Source organism: Gekko japonicus, unplaced genomic scaffold (assembly GCF_001447785.1).
Source record: "Gekko japonicus isolate JY-2015 unplaced genomic scaffold, Gekko_japonicus_V1.1 scaffold1156, whole genome shotgun sequence".
Classification (NCBI taxonomy): Eukaryota; Metazoa; Chordata; class Lepidosauria; order Squamata; family Gekkonidae; genus Gekko; species Gekko japonicus.
Genome location: NW_015168081.1, coordinates 470,463 through 497,246, shown reverse-complemented (window position 1 = coordinate 497,246; position 26,784 = coordinate 470,463). Strand labels below are relative to the sequence as shown.

The following is a 26,784-nucleotide window of genomic DNA, read 5'->3' as shown; positions in this document are numbered from 1 at the left end:
GGCAAAGGATATTTATTTATTTATTTGTTTATTATATTTATACCCCGCCCATCCCACGAACGGGCTCAGGATAGGGAGGCATCAAAGGCCTGCATTTGCCAGGCTTGGAGTTTGGAAGGAATCTTTCCCAGTTTTCTCGTCATCTAGCGATTCCTTTAAGAAGAATGTTCTTTGCTTCCCTCGGTCGCTAAAAATAGGGGGGGGGGGGCAAAGGATATTTATTTATTTATTTATTTATTATATTTATACCCCGCCCATCCCGCGAACGGGCTCAGGATAGGGAGGCATCAAAGGCCTGCATTTGCCAGGCTTGGAGTTTGGAAGGAATCTTTCCCAGTTTTCTCGTCATCTAGCGATTCCTTTAAGAAGAATGTTCTTTGCTTCCCTCGGTCGCAGATGCAGCTTGGTTTGCTTGCTGGAGCCATCTGGGTTGGCTTCTGCGAAGGGATTCCCTGGGGTCTAATGTCTTGCAGCAGCTTGTTTATCACAGCTGCTTGCTTAGCATGCTATACTTAGGTGGAGGCGGGGGATTTGTAGCAGTGATTGAAATAAAAGCCGATCCAGCTGTAGGGGCGGGGCTCCCGACATTGGTTATGTCCTAGTCTAATGGTCATGGCCTCATCTGAAGAATGCTGGGCAATGTAATGTGGGCAAAGGGGTGGAGAATTTTGTTTGGGTCACTAGACAACCCTCTCAAAGCTACGGTCCCCTAGGAAGAGGTGCAGTGACTCTTCATCCAGTTAAAACTTTTGTCAGTCTGCCCCAAATTCTGTTCCGTTTTTCAGAGGATTCGAGTCCAGTAGCACCTTAGAGACCAGCTAGAGTTTGGTTGAGCCAGTTTGGTGTAGTGGTTAGGAGCGCAGACCCTAATCTGGGAGAACCAGGTTTGATTCCCCACCCTTCCACATGGCAGCTGCTGGTGTGACCCTGGGTCAGTTACAACATATCTCAGAGCTGTTCTCTCAGGAGCAGTTCTTGAAAGAGCTCTCTCAGCCCCACCTACCTCACGGGGGTGTGTCTGTTGTGGGGAGAGGAGGGGGAGGAGACCCCGTGTGAAGGGTGGGGTATAAATCCAATCTCTTCTCTTCTCTCTTCCGCATTCTGTTTTTCATCACTTGTGTGTCCCTGTTGCTTCGGGGTCCTCAGCCTATGTGTTTTGCTCTCTGTAGTAGTCCCAGAGGGAGCAAAACGCACATGTGGAAAAGGGGGGGGACAACCCCAAAGCAATAAGGACAAAGGACTGACAGAAATTAGAATGCGGAAGAGCTCATGGTGTCAGCTTTCCCCTTTGTCAGACATGAGCCGAAACTGAGATCTTTGGATCCTTTTATTCTAGTCAGGAGGTGGGAGGGGTGTCAAAAGAATGCTTGCAAAGGATGCGGAGGCACCTTGAGGATTGTAATCAGCTTGACTAGAAAGGAGGGGAGAGGCTGGGGGCCAGAAAATTAGCATCTGTAGTGGGATAGGAATCCCATGTCCCTATTCAGCCCTGTTCCTTTGTTGTTTCTCTTTTTCCTGTCCCCTCCAGTCTTGGCGGCTGTGAAATGTGAAGGGCGGGGGGAGAGCCTGGGGTCTCTGGGGAAGGCTCCTGTCTTAACTGTTTTAGGCCCAGCAGTCTCAGCTTTCACTGACTCCCCCCCCCAACACCTGATCCATTTCTTTAAAACTTACATACTCAGGACGCTTCTGCTTACATGTAAGACATTGGGGAGGGGCTGTGGCTCCATGGTGGAGCATCTGCTTGGCATGTGGAGAGTCCCAGGTTCATTCCCCAGCAGCTCCACTTAGAAAAAGGCGAAAGGCAGCTCTGCCTGAGCTTCTGGAGAGCCACGGTCAGGGGTCATTTCCTGTGGGAGCGCACAGGACCGGAGCTCCGGCAGTAAGGAGCCCAGGGGGCGGGCACTTGCAACAAGCCCCACCCCCTGCTCCCAGCAGCCCTCAGTCAGGCCACGAGGAGCAAGAAGCAGCCAGGTAAGTTGCAGAGGCCCCCCCCCCCCGCCCGCCTGCAGGTACAAGCTCTGCGCGGAGAGTGTTGCCTTCTAACACACTTCCGGTGATGTCAGGGGGTGTGGCATATGCAAATAAGTTATGCTAATGAGCTCCCGCACCTCTTTTTCTACGAAATGACCCCTGGCCACGGCAGGTAGACCAACAGTGCAGTCCTGAACAATGGGCTTGGGAAAGTGTAACCCTGTTCAGGATTCCGACGCCAGGGCCTGACTCAGCAGAATGCAGCTTCCGTGTCTATCCGAAACAGCCTCGGAAGGAGATTTGCACGAGATCCCCACCCACGAAACGTTGGTAGCAAACCGCTTGTTGGCATGCGGAGACGTTTGGGTGTTTAGTGTGCTAGCCGCCTCCCCTGGATCTGCTGTCTCACACAACAGGGGTGTGAGGTGGCATTTTCTTTGATCGATTGTACTAATCCTCACCAGAGACCAGCAAGTCACGAAGTGGCTGCAGGGCTGGATGTGTGACTTGCCTAATGCTGCTGAGTGAATCAGTGCCAGAGATTGAATTGGAACCTGGCGACCTTCTTGCTTGGGCGCTCGCTCCCCTACCTTCTGTCATTGTCTTGGTGGTCACCTTAGTCCTTCCTTTCCATAGGTCACCTAAGGGAACTGCTATTTAAAAGCTTTTGGTCTGGAGCCTTTTCCGTTTCAGGCGGCCTCCTGAACGTGGCACGCTGCAGCAAGGAGAGCAGTCAGATGACTCTCCAACAACGGCCCACGGGATTTCTTTTATTTACAAAATTTATACCCTGCCTTTCTGCTGCGGTGGCTCAAGTGGTTAAGACGCTGAACTGCAGACTGTGGAAGGTCGGTAGTTCAGCAGTTCAAGACCCGAGTTGCCGCATGACGGAGTGAGCTCCTGTCTCTAGTTCCAGCTCCTGCCAACCTAGCAGTCCGAAAGCAAGAAATTGCAAGTAGATAAATAGGTACCACTTCAGTGGGAAGGTAACAGCGTTCCGTGCGCCTTGGTGTTTAGTCATGCCGGCCACATGACCACGGAAACGTCTTTGGACAGCGCTGGCTCTTCGGCTTTGAAACGGAGATGAGCACCGCAACCCTAGAGTCGGATTTGACTGGCTTTCGAGCAAGGGAACCTTTACCTTTTACCTTTTCTGCCCTCATCGGGGCCACCCAGGTGGCTAAGAGGTTAAAACACACACATCATTTTAAAAGCCTTAAAAACCATGAAAACCAAACGAAAGCACACTATTAAAGCTAAAGTTAAAACGCATAATCAGAAATATTAAAAGCACCAATGAAAACGGAGGGCGGGAAGGAGGGATCAGTGATCCCAGAAGAAACAAACAACAAGAAGAAGCGTTCACCAGCCCGTGCAAGCAAGTCGGCAACAGAAGGGGAGAGAGTCTCCCTGGGAGAGAGAGTGAGTCCCACATTTTTCATGCCGTGCCTGAGAAAGACCCTCTCCTGGGTTGCTCCCTGCCTATTCTCAGAAAGCAGGGGCGGGAAGGGCGCATGAAGCAGGGCCCGGAAGATGACTTTGGCGGTCAGGCAAGGTCGTAAGGTATGCTCCGGGCAGTGGCCAGCTGTGGAAGGCAGCTTAGATCATGTGCCTCTTAGGGCAGAGATTACGCTCTTTTTTTCTTTCTTTGTGGAAGGTGCAGTGTGCAATTGGGTGCAGTGTGGAGAGGATAACGGCCATGATGCTGAAGGGCCCTCGTTCTGCGCGGGGTTAAAATTGAGCCCCGGAGGGTAGCGTAGCGTCTTGGTTGCCAGGTACATCTTGGCATCACAGCATAGTTGTGCCTCTTCAGAGGCGTCTGGCAACACCTCCTCCTTTCCCTTTGTTCAAGTGCGTTAAGTACAGCTGCACTGGCGGCCCCTCTGTTTAAGATCTTTAAAAGAGATCACTGTAGGACTGGCTATTTAGAGAAACTAACCAATCTTGACCTAAGAAGGGCATTTACAGCCCTCAGATTCCATGCCATTCCTTCAATGGTCTGTGTTGGTCGTTTTATGGGTTTACCTGTTGCCTTAAGAATCTGTCAATGTGGTTTGGGCGAAGTGGATGATATTGAGCACTATTTACTGAGATGCTCATGGCACGAATCACTTAGGCAGAGATTTATATACCCTATTTTACCTTTGCACAATGGATTCTCAAAACAGGAGTTGGTTGTTTTTTTTGCTCTCTGATATGGACGTATATGTTACCAGCAGAATGTCCCTGTTTGCTTTGGCGGCAAAAAAGATAAGATTAAGGTTAGGATTCAGCGCAAGTTAGTGAAGGGATAACTTAATGTGATGTATACGGATTGTGTTTGTATTTATGTTTTGTTATGGCCAGTGGCTAATACAATAAACTTGATGATGATGTACAGCTGCACTGGAGTGCAGAATGTACTGGGTTTTATTTTGGAAACCAGGGCTTGTGTTGCAGGACAATATGTTTGGTTTTCAAAGAACAAGCCTGTGAATATGGATACCTGCTTTTGTAGCACAGTGAGGGTAGATGGAAGTGGTGGACAAGTACTTGGTTAATTCTTTAGGAAATGTATTTATTTCATTTACACCCCCAACTTTTCTCCCTGATGTGGACCTAAAGTGGCGAACACCATTTTATCCATCCTTTTATCCTCATAGCAATCCTTGTGAGGTCGGTCAGGCAGCGTGGGTGACAGGCCCAAGGTCACCCAGTGAGCTTCCATAGCAGAATGGGGATTTTGAACCTGGGTCTTCTACCTCTCCAGGTGCTTCCTTGTGGCGTCTTACACGGCTAGAAATTATTCGATTAAAGTCATAAAAAAGACAGGTGTAAAAAAATTATAATAGTAAAACCAGCAACAAAACAAGCAAAAAGCACAATTAGGGTTGTGAAAGCAGCATACAAACGAGATTGAGCATCATAAAATAGTTTTCTTAACAGCCATCTTCAGTCTAGTAGCATGCCATAGAAATGAGGGCAAAAAGAGACGGAACTTTTCAAGGAGCCTGGGTAAAGGTAGATGTTTTGGACCACAGGTTACAAGATAGTGTAAGCAAAATGGGAGAGGAGAGGGCATTCTTAAGAGAAGTTGCCACCACTGAAAAAGGCCCCGTTTCTGGTTGTTGCCTGCCTCCACTCTGTAGTTTGGGAGTATGGAGAGCAGGAGGAGGAGGATCTTAGCAGGAAAGGTCTGCAGCGACACAGTTATCATCCCGTTTCTTCTTTTTCTGTGTCTGGGACGCCTTCAGCACTTTGTCAAATGTAATGTTATCTTCACAACAGCCCTGTGGAGCAGGCAAGGCCGAGTACCCAGCCTGGGGTTCTCCACTGAGTTTCTTGGCTGAGCTGGGTCGAGAAATAAATCCCTTTCCGGCTTTTGAGCTGGCAGTATGTATTATTTTCTTTTGCTTTCTCTTTGCCTGTTAGCATTTGAATCCAAGACTTTGTGGTCCTAATCAGACACTCTTAGAGCAGGCTGGTCCTCCTGGACATGCAAGGTAGGAGGTACCACTTACTGTACTCAACGGTCGCAGGAAAGTAACATTGGATGTTGACATGGCAGGATCTCAACCTTTTCTTTTCCAGTGCAGAATTATGCAGAAACCGGGCTGCGTCACTTCTCTCGCTAAATCTGGCATCTGGTGGGAATTCACTCATCTGACGATCCCGGCTGGCTGACCCAATAAAATATTACGCTCCGTTCCGCAGATGAATAATATGGCTGTAAGCGGTAGATGGGAGCGGTTGTCTGAGGACGTGCAGTTAGCTTGTGATTCAAGCGGGAGGGTCAGACCCAGTAATGCTAGATTGTGTGGCTTACTGTGGTGTACATAACAGATCTTGCCTCAGTGCAGGGAATCGGCTGGGTCCCCAGGAGGTGAACCAAGTGGGGTCGCAGGAGCGTCTTAGGTCGGTGGCCCCTGTGGCCAGGTGGGGACTGCAGTCTTCGGACTTCCAAATGGGCAAGGTGGCATCCTTTTGTCACTCACCTGAACCCTAGGAAGACAAAATACAGAGTTTTCTGGGTGGTGCTTAGTGCATTTCAGTGAGACAAACCAGTTATATTTTTCTTAATCTACCGCGAGTGACCACAAAGGGGAAAATGTGCCTATGTCCTGCTTGGGGGGGGGTCTTATGGAGGGGAGCTTCCGGAGAGCATCTGCGCCCACGTTCTCTGGGGAATTAGAGTGGGGTTCTTCCGTTTCCCCCAAAGCACAAATTTCCAGGCTCCTCTCTGCGGCCAGCCACCCTTTCTTTCTGAGAAGGGTCCCCCCTCCCCTGCTGGAAATGTGGTCTTCCACATCTGGCCTGGAGCTCCAGATCTGCAGTCTCCTGCCACTGTAGTCCGGCTCCTCTCCGCCCCTCGCGCGGTCCCAGCCAGGTTTTCATACCACCCTTTCCCTCCCCCTCTGGTGCTGAGCTGTGAGCCCGTGTGCTAAGCCAAGCACTGATGTAGCTTCTCAAGACTTTGTGGTCCTAATCAGACACTCTTAGAGCAGGCTGGTCCTCCTGGACATGCAAGGTAGGAGGTACCACTTACTGTACTCAACGGTCGCAGGAAAGTAACATTGGATGTTGACATGGCAGGATCTCAACCTTTTCTTTTCCAGTGCAGAATTATGCAGAAACCGGGCTGCGTCACTGCTCTCGCTAAATCTGGCATCTGGTGGGAATTCACTCATCTGACGATCCCGGCTGGCTGACCCAATAAAATATTACGCTCCGTTTCGCAGATGAATAATATGGCTGTAAGCGGTAGATGGGAGCGGTTGTCTGAGGACGTGCAGTTAGCTTGTGATTCAAGCAGGAGAGTCAGACCCAGTAATGCTAGTTTGCGTGGCTTACTGTGGTGTACATAACAGATCTTGCCTCAGTGCAGGGAATCGGCTGGGTCCCCAGGAGGTGAACCAAGTGGAGTCGCAGGAGCGTCTTAGGTCGGTGGCCCCTGTGGCCAGGTGGGGACTGCAGTCTTCGGACTCCCAAATGTGCAAGGTGGCATCCTTTTGTCACTCACCTGAACCCTAGGAAGACAAAATACAGAGTTTTCTGGGTGGTGCTTAGTGCATTTCAGTGAGACAAACCAGTTATATTTTTCTTAATCTACCGCGAGTGACCACAAAGGGGAAAATGTGCCTATGTCCTGCTTGGGGGGGGGTCTTATGGAGGGGAGCTTCCGGAGAGCATCTGCGCCCACGTTCTCTGGGGAATTAGAGTGGGGTTCTTCCGTTTCCCCCAAAGCACAAATTTCCAGGCTCCTCTCTGCGGCCAGCCACCCTTTCTTTCTGGGAAGGGTCCCCTCCCCTGCTGGAAATGTGGTCTGCCACTTCTGGCCTGGAGCGCCAGATCTGCAGTCTCCTGCCGCTGTAGTCCGGCTCCTCTCCACCCTCTCACACGGTCCCAGCCAGGTTTTCATACCACCCTTTCCCTCCCCCTCTGGTGCTGAGCTGTGAGCCGCGTGCTAAGCCAAGCACAGATGTAGCTTCTTAGCATCTTTCTCTCTCTTGCGCCTCCCTCCTTCCTCTCTGGCTTTGCTCCGTAGGAGTGGTTTTCTCCACAGAGCGGCTGCCTAGGCCAACTGGCGGGCTCCCAGCGGGGGGGCATTTCCAGGGCCTGGGGAGTCCACTGGCCTCTCTCTCGTCCGTGATCCTGGGATGGGAGCCCTGGAGCGTGCATGAGCCAAGGGATCCCATCAGGCAGTCTTGGGCCCTTGGGGGATAGGATCCAGGCCAGCCAACGCCTCCTTCAGCAGCTGCTCTCTTCCCCGCCTCTCCCCCGTTTCCCCCCCCCCGTGTGTTTTGCTGCCACCAACATCTGACAAACGGCTTCTGAGAGCAGCAGGCCAGCGTTGTTCACGGTTGCTTGGTGGAAGGGGCTTCCAGGCTGGGTATCGTCTGTGCCTTCGCCCTGACTCCTGGGCAGTGTTCCCTCTAAGCTGAGTTAGTGTGAGCTAGCTCAGAGTTTTTTAGCCTCCGGTGCACACATTTTTGTCTTCGCTCAGGAAGGATGGCTCCGGAGCAAACTAATTTAGGCAGTAGCCAAATCGCTCGCTCACAACTTTAATGCCAGTCGCTCACAAAGTAGGATTTTTGCTCACAAGATTCCACAGCTTAGAGGGAGCATCGCTCCTGGGATAAAAAATTTTGAACTCGTAAGCCCCTATGGTTTTGGGGATGGGAGAAGGCCTCTGTTTAAAAACTAAGAATGATGGCAGGGAAGAGAGTGGGTTTTCTTCCTCCCGGGAAACTTGGAGTCACCCAGTGAAACTGATTGGTGGTGTATTCGGGACACACAGCTGGAAATACTTCCGTACATGGCGCAAGATTTAACTTATGGGCTTTGATGCCCCAAGATACAGGGATGCCCATTAGCGATCTGGGAGTCTGGACCTCCTTGAGGTTCCAGGCCCCCGGGACATCAAGTTTGCCCTAAACAAGGCCAGGGCTTTCTCGGTGGCGGCTCCTACCTGGTGGAACGAGCTCCCGGTGGAGATCAGGGCCCTGCGGGACCTAGTGCAGTTCCGCAGGGCCTGTAAGACGGAGCTCTTCCGCCAGGCTTTCGAGTAGGAGCCACCGCCACTATACCACCATTGTGGCGGACTTACCACCTGCCTGGCCTTGGATGGGGGTAAAATGTTGCCTGAGGAGGAACATCATCCCGGCGCTCCGGCATTTATTCCATCGGCCGCCAATGAGAGTCATCGACCATCTTGGATTTTAAAATGAACTTTAAATGAACCTTATCATGTACTGTAGAGCACCATTTTAGCTTGTATTTATTGAAGTTTTAATGTATTCTATGTTTTGTTTTGGCTTGGCCGCTGTTAGCCGCCCTGGGCCGTATGGGTAGGGCGGGATATAAATCCCAAGAATAAATAAATAAATAAGTGTCCCTGAAGTCTGTGAATGTCAGTAGCTTTGTCCCTCATTGCTAGTATGAAATTTAAAGTACTGTACTGGCCCATAATTATTGGCAGACAATCAGAATGCAATAACAGGGTAGCGACTTTTTCTTAAGACCAGCGAAAACGGCACACAGCAGTAAGCAGGCTTTTAAATTTCACGGTGCTCTTCTTCAGGTAGGATGCTAATTTTTTTAAAAAAAAATCAAATCCAGGAGGGGGAAAGCAGGCAGTGTTTTGGGGCATGAGGGAGAATCCCTGCAGTCTGTAGCCACTTGAGTTCATGCTCCAGTCATGCGGTATTGTCCTGTGGCTGGTCCCATAGGAAAAATCCTCGAATGTGGTCCTTTCCTCTTGTTTATGGAACTTTAAACTTTGCACAGCCCAGGGGGAAAAAACGGGCCAAGTGTGGCATGCAAAAGGCTTTAAAGAATTAGACGAACAGAGTTCTGTTGACAGACATAACAGTTAAATGGAGCATTCCTGTTCAGTCAGTGTCTCTCTGCAGTCCACTGACTGGAGACACACGGCCTGTTTCTGAGCTTTCCAAAGGCATCGGAATGGACCGGGAGCGAGATCGAGCAGGGCAGTTCTTGCGTACTTGTAAAAGAGGTCCACTCCTTTGTGTCCTTTGCTGTGGCGAAGCTGGGCCATTGGTTATGGTAGAAGAAGAGATTGGATTTATACCCCGCCCTTCACTACCCGAAGGAGTCTCAGAGTGGCTTACAATCTCCTTTCCCTTCCCCTCCCCACAACAGACACCCTGTGAGGTAGGTGGGGCTGAGAGAAGTCTTTCGAGGACTGCCCTTGAGAGAACAGCTCTGAAAGAACTTATGACTGACCCAAGGTCACACCAGCAGCTGCATGTGGACGAGTGGGGAATCAAACCCGGTTCTCCCAGATTAAAGTCCATGCTCTTAACCACTATACCAAACTGGCTCTCCAGAACTAGGAATTGGAAAACAGTTGCCCGGTAGGCTGTTTGTATGAAACCGTCGAGAAGGCTTGGCGAGATCTTGTCCATAGCCATGTAGAAACACAAGGAGTGGCTACCCCGATAACTAATATCTTTAAAAAAAAAGTATCCCAAATTTAGGAGATCACATACTAAGGATTAAGGGCTCTTCCAAAGCTGGCACGTTTCAGTGGGATTCTAGGGTTTTTTGTGCCAAGATGGCACTGCCTTGGTGTGGAGTTGGCGTAGCAAACTCCAAATTGTTTAGGAAAACTGGTCCAAGACGACCCGTGTAGAATGGTCAGGCCCTTTGTGCGACGCTCTATCATGTCGTTTCCCGTCTGCACGCCCATCTGCACACCCGTGCGCTAAAAGCAGCAAGCCTCAAGGGGCAAGGGCGAGGGGAAGACACTGCTCAAGGTCGAGAGCTGCTGTAAGCAGGCTGCAGAGTCGCTCGCTTTATTTTTTAATTCCAAAAAGAGGGACATCTCTGAAAGTGGATTCTAGCAACCGGTTTTGTCCATTGCAAAGCCATTTGACACCCACCTCCCGACCTAAGCAAGCATGCTGTGGGATCCACTTGTGGCCGGGCTCTACAAAGAATTCCCGAGCATGTGACTTTTCTTTTTTTTTTTTTTAAGGCGGTTTTGTTTTTCCTTTGTTTGTGTCTTGGCACGGGAACTCCCAGAATGCCTTGCTTTGAGCCTTGGCTCTGTGCGTCTGCATCTCCTTCGCGGTGTTAATATTTAATGTTCTGCCTGCTGGGGCCGCGAAGACTTGGGGGGAAGGTGGATGAACGGCCATGTAGAAAAAACCCAGAGCTGCAAATGGCTGGTTTCTGCAGGTGGCTGAAAGGGATTTGTGGCAGGGAAAGTCTGGGGAGAGAGAAAATGATTTCTTCTCTTGCTCGTTCCTCAGCACCTAGGATTATGGTCTCTTGCTCTTTCTTATACATACACTTGTGTTACAGGGAGGTCTGGCACATGATACATGCAAGAGAGAGAGGCGGTTGCACCCTTCAGATGTTTTGTTTTTGCAGGCTGGCTTCATTCTCTGTGAGTTTTTGGGTTTTTTTGCCCTTCATAAACAATGAGCTCAAATTTGACATCCAGGCAGCCCCAGAGTTCTGCAACAGCCCGAAAATGCAGCAGTATTTTTGTTTGTTTACTCTGTAGTCTGCTGTTCACACTGAGACTCAAGGCGGATGACACAGTTTAGGCGAGTGCCGTCAGTACAGGATTACTGCGGTCTGCAACAGGGCATAAGGTATTAAGCATGATATAATTAAACAACGTAGAGAATGGTATTACGTAAGTATAAAAATAAGAACATAAGAGAAGCCAATGTTGGATCAGACCACTGGCCCATCCAGTCCAGCACTCTGTCACGCAGCGGCCAGAAATACCAGGTTCCATCAGGAGGTCCATCGGTGGGGCCAGGACACTAGAAGCCCTCCCACTGTTGCCCCCCCCAACACCAAGAATACAGAGCATCACTTGCCCTAGACTGAGAGTTCCTATCTATACCTTGTGGCTAGTAGCCACTGATGGACCTCTGCTCCATAAAGCATCCAAAAGTATGATAATACAGATAGCCAGGGCTATTTTTGGGCAGGAACGCACAGGAACGGAGTTCTGGCTGGCTTCCGAGTTGGCCACACCCAACAGCAGGAACTCATTAGGATTGGCTACATTAGGGGTGTGTGACCTAACATGCAAAGGGGTTCTTGCTACAAAAAAAGGCCCTGGGTTTTGACAACAAACAAGGTAAACAGAATAAGAAGCAAAAGGTGGGTGTGGCTGGATGACCACACTTCTGGTAACATGGGGTGTGTGGCCTAATATGCTAATGAGCTGTATTGTCATGGGTGTGGCCTATTATGCTAATGAGTTCCTGCTGGGCTTTTTTTTTTCCAAAAAAGCCCTGCAGATGGCAGAAAGATCAACAGCGCCACACACTCCCATTTATAAAAGTTCCTTCCTTGAACGATTTTGTGATACTATAGCTTTATTCTCTTTATCGAAATGCCCTCCTGAACAAGTCTGTTCTGCGTAGTTTGAGGAAAGGCAGAAGGCTGGAGGCCTCCTGAGCAGGCAGGCAGGCCATTCCGCAAAGTCGGGGGTGGGGGGGCCCACGTAGGAAAGTCGGGGGTGGGTGGGGCACGTAGGGTGACCAGTCTCCAGGGGGTGGCTGGAGATCTCCTGGGGTTACATCTGATCTCCTGGCGACAGAGATCAGTCCCCGTGGTAAAAATGGCTGTCTTGGAAGGTGGACTCCATGGCATTATACCCCACTGAAGTCAAGCCCCACCCCCCTCAGGCTCCACCCCCAAAATCTCCAGATCTTTCCCAACTCCAAGCTGGCAACCCGGCAGCCACAACAAGTTCCTCTGCACTCTTGAGGAGTGGCATCGATCTGTGGGTTGCGACAGGGAATCCTGGCAGCCATAACCACTGGGAGCTTAAAACTGAGGTGCGAAGAAGAAGGGATTGGATTTGTGGAGAGGGGAAGGGAAAGGAGTTTGTAAGCTGCTCTGAGACTTTGGGTAGTGAAGGGCCAGGGCATAAATCCAGTCTGTTCTTCTTCAAAGTGTTGCATACCTGTGTGCATACTGGAATATTTAGTTAATGGATGTTCCTCGAACAAAGAATTTGTACAGATGACAGAGATTGTCTCCGTAAGTGTGAGTGCTGGCCCGCCTACAGCTTCCGTCAGTGCGGTGAGGATCCTTCTTGGTTTGTTCCCATCCAGTCATAATAAATATATTGACGCATGGATGCATTGTGAAATCCTGCTGGGCAGGTGAGCTGGTCGAGTATACTGGTTGCACTGGGGCCTCACCTGGTCATGAAGTTCATCGGGTGGCCCTGGGATCGTCACCCTCTTAGGCCTAACGAGGTTCGCAAGATTTTTGTGAGGATAAAAGAGAAGGGCGGGGAGACAGTGGGATGAAAATGTGTGAGTTGTAGATGGTATTAGTGACCGTATGGTTGTGTGCCCACGGTGTACCCATTTAGACACACTAAATATTCATCTCTCTCTTCCTTCCCGCATGAAAGTTGCATAATCCGAACACATGTAAAATGGTGCATCCATGCAATATCTTTTTGTAGAAATCTGCAGGACGTATTTTAGCTACCCAAATCCCTCTGTGGAGCTAACTCCTGAGAGTTGGGCTGGGATGCTGCCTGACTGTCCGGCAGCCAATCATGCGCTTCCCCCCTAACCTACCTTAAAGGGTTGTTGTGTAGATAAAATAGGTGGGGGCAGACCTGGCAGGCTGCCTGAAGCTCCTCAGAGGAACAGCGAGATAAAGAGAGACAGCGGGATAAAGATGTCGTAAATGACCGGAACAAGTGGGGAGTGCTGTATCCACCACAGCCCCTGCAGATGTTGAGGTTGGCTGGAGGAGAGGGGTCTTGGGTGCAGAATCGAAGAAATCTCAGATTCCCCTATGAGTGGGTGACCTCCTGGCACGCTTTAAAAGGAAACCTTGGTTGGTATCAGGGTGAGGTGCGCATCCAAGTTTTATTTCAGATAACACAGGCTTTCTGGATTGATCGCAACCAGTCCGTCAGGGATTTCTCACCCTCCTGCATGCTCTCTGCCTTATGGGGTGCATGAGCAAAGAGGGTGCTTCCCACGGTATAATCTTGCCTCCATTTTTGGTTGGCCTCTTGTGTTGTGCAAGGGTGCTGAGACATCCTTCTCGGAGAGCAAACGAGTCCTGTGTTCAGAAGGCACATTTTCATTTACAGCTCGGATCTGATGTGTATGGGGGGTTCCCATTTAGTTTGTTGCAACGTTATCGAGTAGAGTTGTCTTTAATTTTTGCTCTGGGACCCTATACTGAAGTATCTTGCCGTAAACACCCGATTGGTCTGTCCAGTGCAGTCTGTAACCAAACGCTTCAATTGCAGATTTAAATTTGCCTGTGCTGCCCTCTGTCTGGGCACTGAAGACAGGGCTCAGCTAGAACCCGCCCCTTCTGAAGTATTTAGGAGCTTGGGATGTGGAGGGGGGAGCATGTGATGCTCCAGAGGGGGCTGCACTGTGCAGGGTTTGGTTGCGTAGTGTGCACCAGCCAACAAAGGCAGAGCATACAAGATTGTAACTTTTAGAGGGTCCAGCCAGTGTCGGTGAGGCTGTAGATTGGATGGCCCAGATTTGGGGTGAGGGCCCAGTGGGGCAATTTTGGACCCCCACTGTACAATTCGAGGATCCGACAGAGGGTTGTGAGTAGAGATGTAAAATTTCCGGAAATTTTGAAGCTTGGGGAAAAAAACGGTTTTTTTCCAGAAAAAAATGGAAATTTTCGGAAAAATTGAAAAAAATGCTACATTAGCCTTTCTTTTTTCTTTTCTAGATTGAAAGTCATTCTGTTACTTTTGGAACATAAAATATGACTATGGACATTTTTACGTGGCATGAAATTATCACAACTAGCATATTAAAAATATAGTGTATCCAAACAATTATTACAAACAGAATACCCGCCCACATGCAAAAACAAGACTGAAACCTTTTTATTTTCTTCTGACAATAGCACCTCCTAAAGGAAGAAATGCATCTTGTTCTTGCATTGGAGAGTTCAGTTTGTAACCTAGGACTTGCTTGTACGCAGTGCAGAGAAATTAGATCAATCTTGATACCATATATATATATATACATGCAAAAGACCTTGAAACGCTGGGCGGGACTGCACAAAGCAGCCAGTCAACCCAGCCAGCGTCTTCTGAGTGACAGTTCTTCCGGCCAAACACTAAAGGGGCCAAATTTAGAACGTTGCAATATAGAACGTTGCTGTTCAATTATAATAAGGGAGATATATATATATATGAATGAAATGATTTGAAAAATATTTGAACACCTTGTCTTAAAATATTTTATTCATCATGTTAAAATAAAACGTTCCATAATCAATTTTTTTCTTTTCTTTTCTTTTTTCAATTTTTCCAATTTTTCGGAAAAAAACAAAAAAGCTTCTGGAAAAAAACGGAAAAAAACCGGTTTCCCCGTGAATTTTTCTGTTTTTTTTCCGGGCCTTCACATCTCTAGTTCTGAGTGTGCATACCGCCCCGGCACAATCAGTTGCCCTCTGGCATCTCCCTGCCAGGAACTCGTCTCTTTGTGCCCGCAAGAAACCGAGCTAGGTGTTGGCAGGTCTCAACCGCCTGGCAGCGATGCCTTGTGCAGTTGTGTGGGCGCGCGCTCTCCCCCTCCCTCTCCAAACGCCGAAGGGGCCATCCCATGCTGCTCGGCTGCCGAGAGCTCATTCATGCCGCCAGCCCTTGACGGGAAAGCAAAGCGGGGACCAGTCAGCTGTATGGTAATGGGGGAGAGTGGGGAGGGGGGCGCGGAGGGGCAGGGCCGGTCCACCCTTGGTGCCTCTGTCTTTGTCTGCTCGGTACATCGGTTTTCCTCTCCTTGTTCTCCCACGCAGAGGCCGGACGGGACCGTGTTCACACACCTCCGGACACCAGCAGCCCCGGCATGACCTCGGGGAACGGGAACTCTGCCTCCACCGTCGCCGGCACTGCCCCCCAGAACGGTGAGAACAAGCCTCCCCAAGCCGTCGTGAAGCCGCAGATCTTGACCCACGTCATCGAGGGGTTTGTGATCCAAGAAGGGGCCGAGCCGTTCCCGGTACGCACTGCCTCTGCACCGCAGGGATAACTTTTTGTTTTATTTTGCATGCGTGTCTTTTGAAGTGACTGGGGGTGTTAAAATTACCAGGACAGGAAACTTGGGCGAAGGCAGGAGTTGGGCGCGGGGCGGGCAGGGGATAATTGTCTTTCTGCCGCTGGTTACTGGGCGGTTCTGTTGAAGGGATATCTGGGGAGGGAACGGGAAGGTAACCCCACTGTGATGCAGACAAGGACGGGTGTGAGGGCAACATTTGATCTGGGAGATCCTATTTGCTGCTGCAGAAGTTTGGGCAAGGTGGTGGTGGAGGAGGGGGGGGGGAGAGAAATATTTTAACATTGAAATTCCCCAAGTTTGGTCCTCCGCTTGGAGCATGTTCTGAAATAGCTGGGAGCCAGGCTTCACTTTAGTGGGTAAAACTTGACCACTGGGAAACACCCCCCCCAAAAAAAATGTATTTCTAGTAGGCTTTGTATGTTTGGGCCACACAGCTAACCATTTCCCTACCGCAGCTGTCTGTCAAGGCTTTGTTTTTCCCTCATCCTGCAGGGTAAAAGCCACAGGGGGGCGGGGTTACCCCACAAGCCACCACTTGGCGACCCTCTGACGATTCCGCCTCGCCCATCTCTGTCCTCTTGCCAGGTGGGGCGCTCTTCGCTGCTCGTGGGGAACCTCAAGAAGAAATATGCCCAAGGCCTCCTGGCCGAGAAACCCCAGCAGCAGCAAGACAACACGACCACCACAGACTCCGAAATGGAGGAACCCTATTTGCAAGGTGTGTGTGTGTGTTCCTTTGGTGCCAGGTTGAAGGACTGGGAATCCTGCAGTGCTACAAAAAGGCAGGGATGGAGTGACTTGCAGCCCGGGTTTTCCCCTCCCTGGTCAGCGAGGGCTGTCAGTCTGTCCCAGGGCTCCCAAGTACTTACCTTAATTCAGCGGAGGATGTATAGTTCTTCGCGGGACCATTCCCGTAGGGAAAACACAGGCGCTGCACTATTCCGTCGCCCTGACGTGACGTAGGCACGTAGCTGGGCAACGCTCTAGCAATGGGGCTGGGAACTTGATGGTACCATTGAGTTTCCAGTCCCATTACCAGAGCGTCACCCAGCTACGTGCCTACGTCACGTCTAGGCGACAAAATAGTGCAGCGCCTGTGTTCCAAGCAAGAATCTTCCGGCGGGGAAGCATGTGTCCCCCGCCAGATCGTAGGTAGGTACTTGGGAACCCTAGTCTGTCCCTTGCATGTCAAGGATCTATGAGGACTCCCAGTCAGGGTTCAACTTGTACCTGGGGCTGCTTGGTGTAGTGGTTAAGTGCGCGGACTCTAATCTGGGAGAACCGAGTTAGATTCCCCACTACTCCACATGCAGCATGCAGTTGTGACCTTGGGTCAGTCCTAAGTTGTTTCAGAGCTGTTTTCTCACGAGCAGTTCTTGGAAGAGCTCTCTCAGCCCCACCTACCTCACAGGCAGTGTTCCCTCTAAGATGAGTTAGTGTGAGCTAGCTCGAGGTTTTTTAGCCTCCGGCTCACAGTTTTTTGTCTTGGCTCAGGGAGGATGGCTCCAGAGCAAACTAATTTATGCAGTCGCCAAATCACTCACTCACAACTTTAATGCCTGTAGCTCACAAAGTAGAATTTTTGCTCACGAGACTCCACAGCTTAGAGGGAGCCTTGCTCACCGGGTGTCTGTTGTGGGGGAGAGGAAGGGAAAGGAGAGCCACTCTGAGACTCCGAGTGAAGGGCGGGGTATAAATCCAATCTCTTCTCTTCCCTCTGTTCTTATAACTGTTCCTGGAAGGATGGAGAAGTGTGTTTGGGAGTGGGGCACGGTGCTGTCTGTTTTCTAAAAGAAAAATGCCTCCTTCAGTGTGGGCCAGACGAAACCCTGCCCTAAACTTTCAAACTTCCTTCTGGAAAGTCTTAGAAGATTCCTTGAGGGTTTTTCATTGCTTAAATCTTGCAAGGATATAATCAACTTTTGGAACTCCCTGTCACAAGAGGGGGGGGGATTAGCCACTAGCTTGCTTGACTTTCAAAAAGAGGACTAGGTAAACTCATTGCAGGAGGAGGATAGGTTTTGTTTTAGCTGTCACAGATGAATTGGGACCTCTCTGGTTAGAGGCAGTCTACCCCTCTGAGTATCAGGCGCTGTGGAGCCTGCCAAACGGCCCTGTCCCAGAGGCATCTGCCCGCCTGTTGCTAAGAGCAGAAGTGGATAGATCCTGGTCTGGTCCAGCGAGGCAATTCTCCCATCTGTTCACTTGGTGCAGCGTGGCTGAACCAAGTCTGTGTAAAGTGTGGCTCCCTTTAAGTCAGGTGGTGGGCCAAGGGGGTGCTTTTAATCTATGCACGCCCTGTAGAAAAACTAGCAGAGTGAGAGATGTCTATTGCAAGGTAGAGTGCCCCGCTAAGGTTTCTGACATGTGGTATTTATTGGATGGCTGTATGCTTGCTAGCATGGAAGGCCTGTTTTTGAGTCCTGCTTTGTGGTACGGACTCGCTGCACGTTCCGGGGCGTGTTCTTGGCTGTCCTTCCCCCCCGTGGCAGATAGGCAGGAATGATGGTGCATTCACCGGTTGTGGGTCTGGAAATGAATTTACAGGGGACGGAAGGCCTTTTTCTCCATGTGACTGTTCGCACATGTACTCGGATATAAGTTCCACAGTGTTCAGGCCCAGACTGAATATGCAGAGGACTGTAGCCTTTTTGGCAAGCTGAGATTTTTTTTAAAAAAAAATCGCATGTAAGTATTCATGCAGAGTGGCCCTTAATGTAAAAAGTGGTATTCCCAAATGAAACCAGTTTAGGAGACGAGAAACACAATTAAAGTGGGACCTAATTTAAGAAAAATGATATAAAGAATGTAGGTTGGAGAAGAACGCCCAAACCCTCCCAGAAACACTAGAACACAGGAGCCAACCAGTGGAATTGCTTGGTAATATGGTAGGAGAGACCAGAGGAAAATTGCTTTATACAGGACACAAGTGAATAATTCTGGAACTCTCTGCTGCTAACGAGATTGGTCAAACATGAAGAAGTCCACTTAACTGTGGTAGAGAAACGGAACCTCCATGTCCCAAGGCAGTATATCTTCATGCAGGATGCCAGGGGAGGTTCCCTCATTCATGGCTTTGGGGAGGGAGGGGCCTTCCCAAAGGCATTTATTTGCCTAAACACGGTTGGAAACAGAACTCTGGGCTAGATGGACCTTTGTTGTGATGCTGTCGAACAGGGCTGGCTTTCTGCGCATCAAGAGTGAATCAGATAAGAGAGCCGGGATTGGTCTGCCCTCCATCCAAACACTTCTTGCTCTCCTTTCGCAGAATCCAAAGAGGAGGGGTCACCCCCGAAGCTGAAATGCGAGCTCTGCGGCCGCCTCGACTTTGCGTACAAGTTCAAGCGGTCCAAGCGCTTTTGCTCGATGGCATGCGCCAAGAGGTAGAGTCCAGCTCGGGAGGGGCTGCTTGGCTTGCTCCCCCCCCCCAAATCCAGACTTGTCGACTTGGGCAGGGTGCACCTCCCTCCGCCTTGGAACACCTGGGGCCCAGCCACGTGACTGTAGAGGCTGACCTTCGTTCCCGTCCCTCTGCAGGTACAACGTGGGGTGTACGAAACGAGTGGGGCTCTTCCACCCCGACCGCAGCAAGCTCCAGAAACCCAGCACGCCTTCACACGGCCGGCGTCGGACCTGCAAGAGCACCCTTCCGCCTCTCAGCAAAGAAACCAAGAAGCAGGTAACTGTTGGGGAGGACCGGCCTCGAGGTGCCGGTGTCTGGAGTCAGGGCGTCTTTGACCTAGGGCGGCTAGATTCGAATCCAGAAGCCCCTTCCAAGACCAACAAGATTTTCCGGGTAGGAGCTTTCAGGAGGTCAAAGCCCATCTCTTACCTGGCGAAGGCAGTTTTGGCCCTTGGAAGCTTATAGCCTGAAACATAAGACCGTGACGACCTGGCCACAGTGATCCATGCGACGCTCACCTCAAGGTTAGACTACTGTAATGCTCTCTACATGGGGCTGCCTTTGTCGCAAATTCGGAAGCTGCAGCTAGTGCAGAATGCTGCTGCCAGGCTGTTGATGGGTCTCCCTAGACGGGATCACATCCAGCCTGTGCTGAAAGCGCTGCATTGGCTGCCAATGGCGTACCGGATTCGCTTCAAAGTGCTGGTTCTTACCTTTAAAGCCCTATATGGCCAGGGTCTGGCCTACCTAAGGGGCTGCCTTTTCCCCCATGTTCCCCCAAGGGCACTACGGTCGGGGACCCAAAATCTCCTGGATATTCCAGGCCCCAGGAACATCAAACTCACTATGACCAGGGCCAGGGTGTTTTCAGTGGCGGCTCCTACCTGGTGGAATGAGCTCCCAGAAAAGATCCGGGCCCTGCGGGACCTTGGGCAGTTCCGCAGGGCCTGTAAAACGGAGCTCTTCCGCCAGGCTTTCGAGTAGGAGCCGCCGCCACCATTATTCCACCAACGCTTTTCCATCACCGCACCGCACGATGCGGATATTATCGGGGGGTGCGAGACGTACCTGGCAGATGATAGGATTGTGGGGACATACGATCATTGTATTATTATAACGTCTGTAGAACACCATCTTGATTTTAGGAATTGGCGCGAGCAGTGGAGCACCGATATTTTATTAATTGTATTACGTTGTATATTGTATTGTATTTTTATACGGTTCTTATTGTTTTTATTAGGCACTTGTGCCCCTGTTTGCCGCCCTGAGCCTCCGGGGAGGGCGGGATACAAATGTGAAGAATAAAAAAATAAAGATAAAATAAGCAAAGCCAATGTTGGATCGGGCCAGTGGCCCATCCAGTCCAACACTCTGTCAGACAGTGGCCAGAAATACCAGGTCCCATCAGGGGGTCCAGCAGTGGGGCCAGGACACTAGACACCCACGGGCACCACACTGAGGACCCTGATGTAGGTGACGGCGGTGGAAGCCAAGTCTAGTTGTATACAAAGGAATGCTGACAGAAGCACATGTAGATCCTCCCAATATATGTGATCACCATGGTATCGAAACAAGGGCAATGCATATATTTTGCATGTATGTACAGCTTCAGAGCATGCTACATGAAACTGATAAATTGGGAGGGGGATTTTTAAACATAAGAACATGAGAGAAGCCAGTGTTGGATCAGGCCAATGGCCCATTGAGTCCAACACTCTGTCACACAGTGGCCAGAAATACCAGGTGCCATCAGGAGGTCCAGCAGTGGGGCCAGGGCACTAGAAGCCCTCCCACTGTTGCCCCCTCCCCAGGCACCAAGAATACAGAGCATCACTTGCCCCAGACTGAGAGTTCCTGTCTATACCGAAGGTGCTACTGGACATGACTCTGAACTGTTCTGCTGCAGTCCAACAGGGCTACCCTTTGCCACTTTAACTCAGAGGGGCACTTTTGGAGCTGCCCAACAGCTGCATTGCAGTGGATGTGGCAAGAGCCATACCCTTTGTCTTCAGATTTTCCATAGAGTTGTGAGGGGCATTAGAGGGCATCTAGTCCTAACCGTCAAGGGGTAACCGCCTAGGCAATTGGTTTCTTCCATCTTGGAGTTCTTAAGGGCTCAAGAATAGATGCATTTGCTTACAGGGCATCTAAAGGGTGTCTGCTGCTGCGCCTTATAAAACCCTCTACAAACTGATCTGATCAGTCAGCGATCACCTAATTCAACTGGCCTGTGTCCGACCCTCTGCAGACATTCTGCAGGAACCCCACTCTCCCTCCCCCAAATTGTTGTCCTGTTGGAGGTCTACAAGCAGGGGGAATCGGCAGAAATTGTCGCCCCCCTTTTCTACAAACGGAAATGCCTTTCTGTTGAAGCATTGCACGGCAGGATACATGCCACGGCTTTCTTTGATTTCTGACACTGGGAATGAGGTTCTGGGGTCCACTCGGAGCCCTCAGAAATGGGCAGAGAACCAGATGTGGCCCCCTCTCTCACTCTCTGTGGCGCCCAGGATGTTCCATAACACACGTTTCGCATTCAGAAGGTCCCAGGTTCAGTCCCCCTGTATCTCTGGTTGACCCTGAGGCCTGGTACCGTGTTTCCCCGAAAGTAAGACTTCCCCCGAAAATAAGACCTACTTACAGTTTTGCCTCTTGCTGAAATATAAGGCACCCCCCTGAAAATAAGACCTCCCCGATAATAAGGCCTCTCCCGAACATAAGGCACCCCCGATAATAAGGCCCCCCCGAAGCTACCGTAACTCTGGACTCTGGGCCGTAACGGCGGGTGCTGCCACGCAGCTCACTGTTGGCCGCTGTGCAGTCGGAGCAGACAGGAAGTGCGAGGTCTCTTAATCAGTGAGCCCGCGCTGCCACCAGGACAAGGTGCCGCCTGCTGCTCGCTCTGCCCTGACGGAGTGTACCATGTTCTTCTTCGTGGAAAAATAAGATATCCCCCGAAAATAAGACCTAGCGCTTCTTTGGGAGCAAAAATTAATATAAGACACTGTCTTTTTTTCGGAGAACCAGGGTAGAAGGATCATAAGAACGTAAGAGAGGCTAATGTTGGATCAGGGCAATGTCAGACAGTGGCCAAAAATACCAGGTTCCATCAGGAGGTCCAGCAGTGGGGCCAGGACACTAGAAGCCCTCCCACTGTTGTCCCCCCCCCCCCGATCACCTGTTGTTGATCCAGATGGGCCTATTCTTCAGCGGCCACTAAGACTTCTTCTTGTCTTCCTTGTGTCCCCAGGCGCCATCCTCGCTGGCACCCAGCTCCGGGGCCATCTCTGTCACTGGCTCACTGCAGCTCAGCCACGCCCAGGAGGACTCCAGCCGCTGCTCAGACAACTCCAGCTATGAAGAGCCCCTCTCCCCTCTCTCAGCCAGTTCGTCTGCCTCCCGCCGGCGCCAGGGGGAGCGGGACATAGAATTGCCCGACATGCATGTCCGGGACCTAGTGGGCATTGGGCACCATTTCCTGCCCAGCGAGCCCACCAAGTGGAACGTGGACGATGTCTACGAGTTCATCCGCTCCTTGCCAGGTGAGGCTCACGGTGGCAGGGAGGGCCCGTGGCTTTGCTGACTCGAGGAATGAGACTTTGGAATTTCTCCCTGGTTAGACAAAAATGAGCCAGACCAGGGAAAGCTTGGCGGAAAAGAAGAAATTAACAAAATCTGTCCCGTTTCGATCTCCTTATGAACCCAATAGTAAGCACACCATGGCCCAGTTTCCCCCATTTTTTTTAGAGGATTCATTTCAACATTGGGTCAGATACACATGAAATACTTTGAGCAGGTGTACGGTGGACAGGCGGAGCAATTTCACAGAGCATAATCATCAGGGTTGTCATTAAAGCGACCTGATTCCTGGCACCACCTTAGAAACAGGCTGATCTCCGTCGTGGTCTCCAGTGAGCTTTAAATTAAAGGAAAGGCTTTTGTTAATAAGCAGTTAATATTTCTAATCTGACTGAATGCTGCAGCCCTTTGTGGTTAGGTTCACCCTCTGTGTTCAGTGCCTGCCATATCTATTGTGCGGGTGGTACCATTGCCCACCTTAGTGGGGAGGGCGAGATATAAATCAAATAAATAAACAAAATTGCTGTGCCCCCCAAAAAACTTCTAGCCTAGGACATGGGTAGCCCATGTTTCCATCTCAGTTTATGGTCAGTGCTCCCTCTAAGCTGAGTTAATGTGAGCTAGCTCACAGTTTTTCAGCCTCTGGCTCACACATTTTTGTCTTAGCTCAGGAAGGAGGGCTCCAGAGCCAACTAATTTATGCAGCAGCCAAATCGCTTGCTCACGACTTTAATGCCAGGAGGCTCACAAAGTAGAATTTTTGCTCACACGACTCCCACAGCTTAGAGGGAACATTGTTTATGGTATTGTTCTTGCTGTTATGCTTGCATCCCATTAGGTGTTAGGCAGCTTGAGAGGAGCAGGAAGAACATTAAATGTAGTCCTCTGAACACTGCATTGGTGCTGTCACAGAGCATGTGGCGCACACAGGCACAGGTGGGATTGCTTGCAAGCATAGGCGGGATGCTGCAGTGCTGAATGTCAGGCTAGGAGCCGGGTGACCTGGCTTCAGTTTCTCACTGGTCTGTGCCATGGGAGTTTGCTGGGTGCTATTGCGTTTGGTTGGGAGAGAATGGCTTGCCCACCTTGCAGGGTTGATGTGAGGATAAAATGGAGGGAGGGGCGAGAACAGTGTGGAGGAAAGAACAACGTATTAGATAAATGTAGTTTGGAATTTGTCATTTGGTTTTCTCCCCACCTTTCCGTGCACCTTGGTGTTTAGTCATGCCGGCCACATGACCACGGAAACGTCTTCGGACAGCGCTGGCTCTTCGGCTTTGAAACGGAGATGAACCCTAGAGTCGGACTCGACTGGCTTTCGAGCAAGGGAACCTTTACCTTTACTTTTCTCCCCAGTGGGGGGGAACCCAGGACAGCATATGATGCCGCTCTCCCCTCCACCGTCTTATTCTCACAATCACCCCCGTGTAGCTGAGGGAGTGTGGCAGGCCTAGTCTCAGCTTTTGTGGCAGGGGGGGGATTTGAACCTGGGTCTTTCCAGATCCTCGTCTACTAGAGAGGTGGCACCTTTCTGGCATATCCTTTTTTCCTCCTCATGCTTGGGCTTCTGGATCGGCGTGCCTGACTGTTGGCTCAGCTGGTTTGGTGCAATGGTTAAGAGCAGTGGACTCTAATCTGGGAGAACCGGGTTTGATCCCCCCACTCCGCCACATGACGCCAGCTGGGTGACCTTGGGTCAGTCACAAGTTCTCTCAGAGGTGTTTGCTGAAGAGCAGTCCTCGAAAGAGCTCTCTCAGCCCCACCTACCTCACAGGGTGTCTGTTGTGGGGAGAGGAAGGGAAGGTCATTGTAAGCGGCTCTGAGCCTCCGAGTGAAGGGCGGGGGCATAAATCCAATCCCCTCTTCTTCTCTTCATGGGTCGGAGCACCCTGGGAAATCTGACTGGGCAAACATTTGCTGTTTCCCCTTTTAGGTTGCCAAGAAATCGCCGAGGAGTTCCGTGCACAAGAGATTGACGGGCAGGCATTGCTACTACTCAAGGAGGATCACCTCATGAGCGCCATGAACATCAAGCTAGGCCCCGCCCTCAAAATCTACGCTCGCATCTGCATGCTGAAGGACTCCTAGAAGCGTCCAACCTGTCGTGCGGGGCTTGCAGGGATGCTTTTTTTTTTGGGTGGGTTTTTTTTTTTTTTTTGGAGATCAGACAGACTTTGACTGGCTTGGTTCTCTCTCTCCCCCACCCCCTTCTGCACCATATCTTGAGCACAAGCCACTCCCCCTGATGGGAAGCGGGGAGAGTTTTGGGTCAGGGTGTCTGGAAGATGAGGCTGTGGGGCTGTACATAATATGTAGCTTTAGCTTCCCTTTCTGCCTGCCCCCTCCCCAAACTGGGGGGGTAGGGAGAGACCTCCTTCACACCGATTGCTGAATCTCCTTTTCCCCGGGTGGCACCAATAACCCTCCCTTGGACTGGACAAAACCCTACTTGAAACCTCAAAGCCAAACAGGACAGTTGCCTTAAATTTGTTAGGGGTGTGTGCGTGTGTGTTAAGTGTTTGTGTTGCCACATAGTGCCCTCTCTCCCACCTCCTCCCCTTCCCTCGACAGCTTGTTGTTTCTCGTCTCTGGCCAGTTTTTCACAGCAGCCGAAGGGGTGTGTTTATGGGGTGGTGGGGGTATCTTTCCGTCTGCCCCGTGCTTCCCACTCGGAACATCCTTCCCTTCCACGTGTTTGGCAAAGCTGCTTGCGGGCATGGAGGGGGTGCGGTTGCTTTTCCTCCCTTCTTGTTTCTCTCTGGGGGGAGGGGCTGTTGCCAGCGACGAACCACAAGGACTGGCTTGGCTGCTCAGGAGTCCCCTCGCGGCTGCAGGTCTTCCTAGGAGGTGCCTCCGTGGTCAGTCTCAACTGGGGAGGGGGGACAGTTCTACATCTGCCTTCTCAGCCCAGCAGACGTCCGCACTCGTTACCGAGACACGGGGCAGGAGGAGCTGGTTCTCTCTCTGGAAGATGGGGCGGGCCTTGAGCAGGAGGAGCTCTCCATGGGTGATTGCGGGGAGGAAGAGATGGGGCAGAAGGGGCATGCAGCTGAGCTGTTTGCTCCCCCCGATGGTTTGTATGGGGGGAGAGTGTGGTGGTCCCTCCCTCCCCCGTCCCTCGGTGCTGGCCACTCACCGCAGCCTTTGGGGGCTGAAAACGAAGGACTTTCTACTCCCTCCCGTCGGTTTTTAATAAACTCCTTTAAAAAGAAAATCAAGCTTTTTTTTTTTGTGCCGTCGTGGTTAAGTGGGAGGAGTTGGTGGTTTGGGGCAGTGAGTGACGTATTCTCGGGTTTACGCCACAGGGAAAGCCGGCTGGTAAAGTAGATCCTTCGAAGAACCTCCAGCTGTTCTCTTGGAGCATCTGGGCGAACAGATTTTGATCGGTGTTTTGAAACCAATATATAAAAATACTTTTCCTTCTCCTTGGCCTTCTGCCCGATTTCTCCCTGGTTGGCATCTGCGCTCTGATGCTGGAGAGGCTAGGGCGCATACTTTGTTCCCAGAGGCAGTGGTCTATTTGGACTGTCTTACCTGAATGGAAGGTGAGGATGTACGGTATCAAATATGAGACTCAGTGCACTGTCCTGGTCCTCACCTGGATAGCCCGGTCTCATCAGCTCTCAAAAGCCAAGCAGGGTCAGCAGCTCTGGTCAGTACTTGGATGGGAGCCCAGCCAAGAGGACGGATTGCTGTGCAGAGGCAGGCCCCGGCAAACCCCTCCTGAACGTCTCTTGCCTAGGAAACCCTACAGGGTCACCATAGGAAGGATGCAACAGGATGGTACTTTCAACCACCAAGCCGTCGGAAGCGAACCTCATAGCAGAATCCCTGTTTTGGGCTTCCCGGGGTCTTGGGTCGAAAGCCTCAGGCCCAGCCGCTCTGCTTGGGCTGACACAATTTAAGAAACCGGCCAGCTGCAGATTCTCGCCAAGGGCTGACTCCGCGGTGGCATCCGGTTAGAAACCCAAGTGAAGACCAGGAGCAAGCCACCTCTCTTCTGCTCTGTTCCCCCCACCTTCGCTGCCACCATCCACCCGGAACAGAAGAGCGGGACTCAGCCAGTCCGGCCCAAGGTTGCAAAGACATTTTATTTCTTTTTTTCCACAACAGAGAAATACAAAGCAACTTCCCCCCCAAAAAAGAATCTCTTTTTTTCCATTGTTTAAACAATGCAAATGCCTTTCGGGAGCTGAGCTTGCCCCCCCCCATCTCTGTTACCACAATGCAAGACGTGGGAGGGGAGGGGTTGCGGGAGAAACCTTGGTGTGTGTTTTGTTTGTTTTTTCC

The 26,784-nt window shown here is 50.9% G+C and overlaps 1 protein-coding gene across 3 annotated transcripts in view; it reads left to right on the top strand.

Moving 5' to 3' along the window:
* LOC107113363 (polyhomeotic-like protein 2) overlaps positions 1-25,673 on the top strand; it is a 30,278-nt gene extending 4,605 nt beyond the window's left edge. For 2 of the 3 annotated variants that reach the window (XM_015414689.1, XM_015414688.1), the window contains exons 2-7: positions 15,253-15,455; positions 16,005-16,230; positions 18,781-18,895; positions 19,050-19,191; positions 22,166-22,457; positions 24,428-25,673. In XM_015414689.1, coding sequence (XP_015270175.1) covers positions 15,303-15,455; positions 16,005-16,230; positions 18,781-18,895; positions 19,050-19,191; positions 22,166-22,457; positions 24,428-24,582 — 1,083 coding nt within the window. In that variant the 5' untranslated portion in view covers positions 15,253-15,302 and the 3' untranslated portion in view covers positions 24,583-25,673. The remainder of the gene's footprint in view (positions 1-15,252; positions 15,456-16,004; positions 16,231-18,780; positions 18,896-19,049; positions 19,192-22,165; positions 22,458-24,427) is intronic. The other variant, XM_015414690.1, reaches the window with a different exon arrangement.
* Positions 25,674-26,784: the final 1,111 nt, after the last annotated feature.